The 10,583-nt window shown below is 31.3% G+C and overlaps 1 protein-coding gene across 1 annotated transcript in view; it reads left to right on the top strand.

The window, feature by feature from the left end:
- Nucleotides 1-1,008: 1,008 nt before the first annotated feature.
- Nucleotides 1,009-10,583, top strand: part of LOC145292007 (ras-related protein Rab-18-like) — a gene marked incomplete in the record, with an annotated part of 169,663 nt that continues 160,088 nt past the window's right edge. The window contains 1 exon segment of the mRNA XM_080137995.1: nt 1,009-1,361. Coding sequence (XP_079994121.1) covers nt 1,291-1,361 — 71 coding nt within the window.

Here is a 10,583-nt window from a genome sequence, read left to right as displayed (position 1 = left end):
ACATTACCGAGAAATGATATTAGGCTATTATTATCCGTGCAGAAATTGAATGCACACGCATGAAAACAAACATGGCGATAAGTGAAAACAATACAGAATACATTAGATAAGATAAAAGAATTTTCATTCATTAATCTAAAGGCAATGATATCATTGCCTTTAGATTAATGAATGAAAATTCTTTTATCTTATATAATATATATAGGGGCCTGCAATATGAAGGATCGATTTACTAGAACGTTGTATTAGAAACTGAGCACTCCGTACAAATATTGAATTTTTTAAATGGTAAGTCGATAATCCGTTGAAAAAAAGACGAAAAGAAAAAAATATAAGTGGGGGGGGGATTGTATATGTCCACCCTAGTTTTTTTTTTTTTGTGTGTTACCTTAAAAATATCAGGAAATGATAATGAGGCCTTATAAAGGTAAATTTTATATATATAAAAAAGTAAGTGGAAATTGTGGAGTTATAAATTTTTAGTCCCCTCTACCCCACTAATGTTTGAAGTTTTCCTACGTGTTTTTAAAAATATTTGGAACTCATGGCTCACCCCACCCCGCCACTAATCTTGAAAAAATGTCTTGTTTACCGGCGACCGCTACGTTGCCAGGAAGTGAGTGCTCATTTTACATTAAATTTATATAGGAAAGTGATCCCCCCATTTTAAAATGTTAAATTTTTATTATTTTTGAAAAGTTCTTTCTTTCATATTATCTTTGAAGGCCGTTGAAACGTATTAGCGAAAAAAAAAAAAAAAAAGCTTTTGATTTCACCATGGGTTAGGGCCTAAAAAAATACCTTATTTTCAATATTTAGTAAATATTTCAACAATTCTCTAAAATTTGAATGCTTGTTAAATGCTTTTTGTTGTTTTTATTTTTAATATTTTGTTTATTATTATTTTCAATGTTTTATTTTTATTTTGCAAAGAAATGAAAAGTAACTTAACTAATATTATCAAAGAAACACATAAACCAATGATGTCATTCAAAGTACACATAAAATGGTGATTTAAGCACATCATGTCGGCCATCTTTGTTATCATTTGGTTTTCACAATTTGTCTCGTTGCAATCTTCCTTTCTGTGTTTGTGTTTTTGACAAATCCACAATTTCTGTATCTAAAAAAGTTATCTTTATTTTCGTGTGATGCACTTAAGTGAACAAACTGACGTGAACTCTGTAGTTGAAGTTGTTTTGTTTATTAAGTCAGCTGTGGTAAATTGTGAAACTTTTCTCTCTTCTTTCTCTTAAAAAAAAAAAGAAGTAAATAATAATAATAATCCTCATGGACGATCAGGACATCCTCACCACTCTCAAGATTCTAATCATTGGAGAAAGTGGAGTGGGCAAATCAAGGTAAATATTTCTGCTGAATCCAAAAGTTTAGTTACGGAACAAATAATATTTAGTAATTTCTAAGAAAAATAACAAAAAAAAAAAAAAACCCAACAACAACAAAAAACGTTATTTTAAAGGAAGCGAGTGCGAAAAAAGTCTACACCTTTTGAACAAAAAAAGAAGAAACCATTTTTTTTTTTTTTTTAAATTGTTTTAATTTGAAGACTTGAAGAGCACAGATATTTAACTGAATACTATGGTATTCAGTTAAATATCTGTGTTCTTCGTGATCCCCGAAAAAGAACTTTATTTTAGCAACTTTATTTAAAGCCCACGTTTATGAAATCATCGTCGTTTTTCTAACCTTCCTTTGATAAATCCTAATTCTTTTGGGCAGATAATTTGTGCAAGCTCTGGAAAATAGAACTGGGGTTTTAGTTAAAAAAAAAAAAAATCGAGGCGATGCTTTCTTTGTAAATATGCATATAAACTAGTAACTGCTTATTTAACAACAACGACAAACTAATTGTTAGTTAAAACAGAACTTAGTAAGTTTTAAAGCAGACAACTAGTAGTTTTTCTGATCTTGAAATGTTGTACAGTGTAACCCAGATATAAGAGACTTCTTATCAGGGCACCTTCAACTCTCTTATAGTCAGGTTTCTTATATCCAGATTACCCTTTACGGTACTTGTGCATTTAACGAACCAGACGTAACTCAGTATTTGCTCGGCTTTGTGCGCCGCATGACGTCAACAGTCGGATATAACCGAGCGTTGCCGATTAAGCAGACGAGAATTTCGCTATCAATTGGAAGAGTGTCACAACTCAAGAAACGCTTATTTGAAGAGTTTTAAAAAGATAACTGACTTTACATTAATACAGGCTCTAATTTGAGACCAGAGATAATCTCTCTTATATCAGTTTTTCCTTATATTCAGGTCTCCTATATCCGGGTTACACTGTATTCGAATTTTTGGGGCTATTTTGTAAATGGTCTTTAAGTTGTACAATATCTTTATTAAATTATTAGGAGACAGGGTAAAACTATACAAACACAGTGACAGCGAATTAACCCTACCCCTAACCCTAACCCCTAACCCTAACCCTAAACCTAACCCTAACCCTAACCCTAAACCTAACCCTAACCCTAATCCTAACGCTGTCACGGTGTTTGTATAATAATACCGAAGACAGTACACTAGTTACAAAACGCTCTCCTCCCCATGTTAAGAATGGATGTCTAAATAATAACGTTATTATGATGATACAGCAGCAATAGGCGACCGTACCGGTGTCAGGTGAAAACCTATCCTCAATGTGAAAATTTTCCGATTAAACAAACCGGACTTTACCTCCAACGCGCGCCACAGTTTTACCCCTCCCCCTTATGTAACACGATGTAACTGTAATTTAATTAGGCACCGCCAAAACTGGGGGTGGGGGGAGGTAAGTACTTTTTGACGGACCGTCTTTTTAAAAATCTACTAAAAATCAGGTAATTATCCAATCAATACGAAATTTTCAGCGATTATTATAGGCACCGCCAAAAATGGCCGAAAAATCAAGTTGTTGTTGTTTTTTAAAACGAAATTACATTTATTAAAATCCATTATTTCTGAGTAACTTTTTTTTCCCAGAAAGATAAAACCCCGAATTTTATCATATAGAAAACAGAATAATGTAAAACTTTTTCTATTTTTAATTAAATTTTAAATATTAAATTTTCCCCAAAAGTTAACAGGGTTTGTATTACTACACATAGATTCGAAAAAGTTGTCAAAAAACGAATATATAACAAGTAAATGTTATCAAAGGCAAGATAAGTTACTTTTCTACCAAACTGGATATATTTTTTGTGTTTTTATTCAATGTAACATGTTTATTCAGCTCGAAAAACATGCAGTGTTTACCGATGTATTGGAAAATTCAAAATGGCACCGACTCTCTCTTTAACAGGTTAAGTTTGGGAAAAGGTGTTATAAATAATAAACTAGACAAAATACTATTAAAAAACCACCGAATATATGTCAACTTATGTCATGGTAACATATATTGATTGAGCGAATTTCTAACAGTATTTTGTTTAATTTATTATTTATAACACCTTTTCCGAAACTTACTGTGTTCGGGCGCCATTTTGAATTTTCCTATACATCGGTAAACACTATGCTTTTCGAGTTACATTGAATAAAAACACGAAAAATATATCCAGTTAGGTAGAAAAGTAACTTATCTTGCCTTTGATAACATTTATTTGTTATATATTTGTTTTTTGACAACTTTTTTGAATCTATGTGTACAGTAATACAAACCCCATTTATTTATTTGTTGTCTAACTAAGATTTAGGATGATTTTCTATGAGAATATGCAAAAATATTATAATATAAGTATCTGGATTTCAAATAATTCCACTTATTCATATAGGCAACCAGTTACTTCGCGTCGATCTAGAGTCTAGATCGACACTGTTTACGTTTGTATTCGATAAAAAGCAAACTATGGAAGACCAAACAGGCCAAAATAACTTATTTTTCAGTAACGAAAATTTCAATGTATTATTAACGCTGAGGCTGGCCAGTACCAGATGGGTGACCATTTGTATGAGTTTGGTTTTTAATGTGTCAGGCTCCCCAAAATGGGGGGAGGGGCAATTTAAAGCAGAATAAAAAATTTATTTCAGCACGTTTGGTCCACCGTAGTTGAAAGGTGGCAAACGTTTTCAAACAGGATAAAAAAAATGATGCTATTTTTAACACAAAGGGCACAATATTTATCGAATTTTTTTTTTTTTGTATCGATTCTTCAAAGCATGCCCTGTTTAATAATGGTCATGCATTATTCGGCTCGCTAAAAAAAAATTGTTAATTTATTTATCAAAGATTTTAAAATGGCTTTTTTCGTATAAATATTAAAATTTTTTTTGTTTTTGTTTTGCTTAACTTAAATTAATTATTTTACTTAACATATTCACCGAATTTCACACTTCAAAACTCAAAAGCGGGATAATTAAACACAATCGAAATTCTGATATTCAGACGTCAAAATAAGGTATGCAAACAATTTTTTTTTTTTTTTTTAAAATCTATAATTCTGTCCCTTACAACAACACAATATGTTGTGTTCAGTTTCAGATGATTATTTTAAACATATATGTACCACCTCAAAACAAGGGGGGGTTGTAAGTAAAAAAAAATATATATATAAATATCGTTTATGAAAAATAAGTACACTGTTATAAAGTTTATTATTCTCACTTAATAATCGCTGAAAATTTCGTATTGATCGGATAATTATCTGATTTTTGGTAGATTTTTAAAAAGACGGTCCGTCAAAAAGTATTTACCTGCCCTCCCAGTTTTGGCGGTGCCTAGATTATTAAGAGAAGAATGAACTTTATAACAGTGTACTTATTTTTCATAAACGATATATATATATATATATATTTTGCTTACAGCCCCCCCCCCCCCTTGTTTTCAGAGGGTTCCAAATATGCTTAAAATAATCTGAAACTGAACACAACATATTGTGTTGTTGTAAGGGACAGAAATATAGATTAAAAAAAAAAAAAAAAATTGTTTGCATACCTTATTTTGACGTCTGAATATCAGAACTTCGATTGTGTTTAATTATCCCGCTTTTGAGTTTTGAAGTGTGAAATTCGGTGAATATGTTAAGTAAAATAATTAATTTAAGTTAAGCAAAACAAAAACAAAAAAATTTTAATATTTATACGAAAAAAGCCATTTTAAAATCTTTGATAAATAAATTAACAATTTTTTTTTTAGCGAGCCGAATAATGCATGACCATTATTAAACAGGGCATGCTTTGAAGAATCGATACAAAAAAAAAATTTGATAAATATTGTGCCCTTTGTGTTAAAAATAGCATCATTTTTTTGATCCCGTTTGAAAACGTTTGCCGCCTTTCGACTACGGTGGACCAAACACGCTGAAATAACTTTTTTTTATTCTGCTTTAAATTGCCCCTCCCCAATTTTGGAGAGCCTGGCCCCCACACACATACACATTAAAAACCAAACTCATACAAATGGTCACCCATCTGGTACTGGCCAGCCTCAGCGTTAATAATACATTGAAATTTTCGTTACTGAAAAATAAGTTTTTTTGGCCTGTTTGGTCTTCCATAGTTTGCTTTTTATCGAATACAAACGTAAACAGTGTCGATCTAGACTCTAGATCGACGCGAAGTAACTGGTTGCCTATATGAATAAGTGGAATTATTTGAAATCCAGGTACTTATATTATAATATTTTTGCATATTCTCATAGAAAATCATCCTTAATCTTAGTTAGACAACAAATAAATAAATGAATTATTTCAAAAACCTTTTTTAAAAAATATTTATGTATGTTTTTTGTGCAAGACAAAAAATGTCAATTGTTAACTTTTTGGGAAAATTTAACATTTAAAATTTAATTAAAAATAGAAAAAGTTTTACATTATTCTGTTTTCTATATGATAAAATTCAGGGTTTTATCTTTCTGGAAAAAAAAAGTTACTCAGAAATAATGGATTTTAATAAATGTAATTTCGTTTTAAAAAGCAACAACTTGATTTTTTGGCCATTTTTGGCGGTGTCTAAATTTAATTTAATATTATCATCATAACTTTTTTACCATTTAAAAGAAGCTTCAAATAAACTGCTAATATTTAAAAAGAAAAAAATTACAGCATACAAAAATAATGAAAGTGCGAGATAAAAATTGTGTTTACATTATCGACGCTTTAAAACAACGTTCCTTTGTAGTGACGTTTTTTAAGCCGTAGAGACACAGCCAGGTTTTAAAAATCTAGCAAAAATCAAATAAGTCATATTTTCCTGAAATTCCGATATTTATTCATTATTAAATAAACTTAATTAAAAGTAGGTTTCATTAAATATATTAGAGGAATTTTTTTAGGTATTCCACCCCCACACTCCTATTTCATGTTACGAAAACTAAAAAAAAAATAGAGGGTGATTCGCGCTATTTTTTAAATTGTATTTCCACATTTAATTAAAGTTTTATGATACGTTTTTTTATTCAGTTGTAAGGTTAAAGTACAGAATAGGTACAAAACAGTAAAACAACCCCCTCCTCATGTTAAGAATGGCTTTTTAAATAATGTTATTATTTCAGCATGGATCAATAAGTTCACTAGTACTATTTTTTTTCACTTACCTTAAAGTTGTAAATAAAATCAATATTATTATGCCAAAAAAATAAAATAAACACTTTGGTACTTACTTTAGTTTACCAATCCCTCGGCATTCACCTCTAATTTGTCGACTTGGATAGGTTTTCGGGTACTCTGAGCACGAATATCGCATATATTTTTTGCACAAACGCACAGTTATCCATATTTGAAGATATTCAGTATCCAAGGTAATCACTATTCTTTTTGCTGGTGGCCATCTTGTTTCCAATTTAGGAAAAAACGCCAAAAACAGCCAAAACGGAGCCAAAACCATTTTTCAGCTTCAATGCCGAAATGACCCTCTCCTCCACCCTTCCGGATATTTTTCCGCTTTCCAATATAAAAACGGAAATCTTTTTGTCACTTTCTTAATTATATTCATTTTTTTAACTTTCTTACTAAAATGCGCGCACGTGCGTAGTCACTTGACGTTTCACAAGGTGCATGAATACATGGCGGACATTTAAAATGACAAGAAATATTTTTCATGAAATAAAATTTTCACCTCATTTAATAGTAAAAATATTGCTGTCAGTATGTTTTCACGAGCTGTTTACAAAAGCATATTTTATGTTTTTCGTTCTTTTTTGGAGGGAGGGGGTATTCAAATATAGAACTTGTGTACTTTAACAGGTGTTTCTGCAGTTTAATTAACCGTTTTTCCATGGAGGGGCGAGGCGGTAGCGGTGTCAGAAATTTCGTGAAAATAGTGAATAATTCCACCCCATCTTTCCAAGCTTATAACTCCTCGAAAAAATGCAATTCAAGCCCTAATTTTTTTTTTCAATTAAAGGAGCAAGGACCAAGGTTTCATTAAAAAAAAAAAAAAGGGTTTTAAACTTCGGACTTTACAGGTAAATTTCTAAAAAACAGTACATTTTTTTTGTTTTAAATTTGAATATATTATGTATTGACCTTTTCTCTTCAATTGTGAGTAAATTACTTTTCGGTGTCTAAATTAATTATTATTAGACATTTCAAAATGGGAGGCGTGAATTATTCGACCCCCTGTCTTTCCAAGCTTATAACTCCTCGAAAAATGTAATTCAAGCCCTAATTTTTTTTTTTTAATTAAAGGAGCAAGGACCAAGGTTCCATTAAAAAAAAAAAAGAAAAAACAAATAACGTAGTTTAAAAAAAAGGTTTTAAACTTCAAACTTTACAGGTAAAATTCTAAAAAAACACTGTGTTTTTTTTTTTTTTAAATTTGAATATATTATTTTATTGACCTTTTCTCTTCAATTTGTGAGTAAATTAATTATTTACTTTTCGGTGACTAAATTAATTATTTACTTTTTAATAGACACTTAAAAGTGGGGGGGGGGCGTGAATTTAAAAAAAACGTTTGTCTAAAATATTATATTCGATTTATTGGAAAGAACATAAAATTTCACATTGACCCTGAAAATATCGTAAAAATAGAATCAATAGAAAAATTTTGATAGATTTTTAAAATTTAAAAAATTGAAAAATATTGAGTTCGGAAAATTCATTACTGTTTTTAAAAAAAAAAAAAAAAAAAAAAAATATTTCTATTACTTTTAAAACAACTGTAATAGTTTATTTTGGAAGTATAATCCATAAAGAAAATAAATAACCCACTTTTAACGGAGAAATTATGAGATTTTTATATTTTATTCGCAGTTTCGTGTTAGGGGTGTCAAAAATTCCTACAAAAATTCTGATACCGCTAGCGAGGCGGGTGTGTTGTGGCAGCCGCAATAAATAAAATATTTACCTTTTAAAACAAAAGGTGTTTTTTGAAATTTACCTGTAAAGTTTAAAATTAAAATTTTTTTTTTCTAAAACCACGTTGATTTTTTCTTTTCTTTTTTTAAGTGGAAACTTATTTTATGTTTACATAGTCCAGTAAATATTGGCCGCTGACAACATTTTCTATTTCATTTAATGTTTTCTTTATTTCGATATTAAAAAAAACATTCACTCGATAAATCAATGATCTCCCTAAACACATACTTAAATCATTCGTTGACATCTATGCTGATGACACGACATTCTACGGCAACACATCAAAGGCTGTAAATAACAAAGTTCTCTCTGATTCTCTCTCCTCTGATCTCGAGCGTGTAGTTCAGTGGGGGAAGACGTGGCTGGTTACCTTTAATGCATCTAAAACCAAGCTCCTATCTTTACACCATCAACGCTCTGTTCCCCATCTGGCATCAATTGTAATGGATGGCTCTCGCCTAGGAGAAGCTCAATGTTTTGACCAGCTTCTGGGCTTGACCTTTACTCCTGATATGAAATGGAACACATACATCAAGTCGGTTGCCAGGGTCGCTGGAAAGATGGTGGGTTCCTTCTACCGCTCCAGAAGATATCTCACTACTGATGCAATTCTCTATCTATATAAAAGCCAAGTACATCCAAGGATGGAATACTGCTGCCATATCTGGGCAGGAGCTGCTAAAAATAGCCTATCCTGCCTTGACAGAGTACAAAATAGACTTTGTGGCTTAGTGGGGGATGCCCTTTTCTCTTCCCTGCAACCTCTCTCCCACAGAAGAGACGTTGCGAGCCTGTCTTTGTTTTACTGTTATTTCCATGGCAAGTGCTCGTCTGAGCTCCAATCTCTGGTCCCCCCTCGCCAATCTTTTACAAAAAACACCCGTCTAGCTGAATCCACTGTGAAAAATTTTCCGCACTCTCTATCTGTGCCTAAATCAAAACGTAGATTCCATGAACACAGCTTCTTTCTTAGAACAGTATGCCAGTGGAACTCTGTTCCGTCTGCCTGTTTCCCACCTGTCTTCAAATCCAACGTAAACAAATTCCTGATGAACCGCCCCCTTAAGTAGACACTTTATGAAATGTCAACACTAATGTACAACGTACTGTACATGCAATAACCCTTATCCCTGAGTGGCTTCCAGGCCTTGATAAGTGGTAAAAAAAAAAAAGATTAAAGCTGCAAGTCTATAAATGGTACACAAATAATCTTTTTTACTATAAAAATCTGAAAAACATCTTTATAATGTACAACTGCATGAAAAGGTCATATTCCAAAAATCATGTAAATCGATCAAGTAGTTTTTTTTTTTTTATTTAAGAAAATCAAATATGAGACATTTTATCGAAAAAAAAACTTCCCACCATCTTGTTTTTGAATGATACACTGCTAGCGACACCTATTGGCAATGTTGGGAATATAAGACCAGAAAGGTGCAGACAATCGACTTTCCACACTATGGAAAAAAAACTTGGAAAATTAAAACATAAGTTTTTGAGGATGTTGAAAAAGAAAATAACATTTAAAATTTCAGCAAACGTGTAGTTTCCAAGATATGAAGAACACCCAGACGTTGACGCTCCTTCAACAAAATTCGGCAAATGTGTATTTCAGCGACGTAAATTAAAGTTTTACACTAGTGATGGCCATAAAGTGGGTGATCATTATACTTTAAATTATTATAGAAAAGTGATACCCCACTTTCTTTAAACTAACATTTCTTCATATCTTGAAACTAGTCGTTTGCTGGAATTTTAAACGTTATTTTCGTTTTCAACATCCTCAAAAACTTATGTCTTAATTTTCCAAGTTTTTTGACGTTAAATTATTATAGACAAATGAACACCCACTTTTTGACCATTAATATTTCTTCATATCTTGGAAACTACTCGTTTGGCGTATATTTAAAAGGTTATTTCCATTTCAGCGCCCCCAAAAACCTATAAAAGTGGAAATTTTGAAGGAATTTTCAAGGGTGAAGTAATTCTTCATATCGCGAATCCTAACCAGAGCTCTACGGACGAATTTAATTTTAGTTGACCTTTGACAACTAAATATTTTAATTTACTAGCCAATAGAAAATTTTGTAGCCAAAGCAATGTAATGCCAAAATTTATTAGCCAAAGCAATGTCATGCCATTTCACTGTTATGAATAAACCAATAATATTAGGTGATGTTATCAAATTATGAGATGAACAAAATTAAAACGAGGAAATTAAGAAATTTTATTCAGTTTAATTTTATCATATATGACTTCAATAAATAGCTTAAATCTTTTTGTTTTCA

The sequence above is a fragment of the Euprymna scolopes genome, chromosome 13 (assembly GCF_053919585.1).
Source record: "Euprymna scolopes isolate OS-2025 chromosome 13, ASM5391958v1, whole genome shotgun sequence".
In the NCBI taxonomy this organism is placed as follows: Eukaryota; Metazoa; Mollusca; class Cephalopoda; order Sepiida; family Sepiolidae; genus Euprymna; species Euprymna scolopes.
Note: the sequence above shows the minus strand (reverse complement) of the source record. Positions and strands in the feature narration are given on the sequence as shown.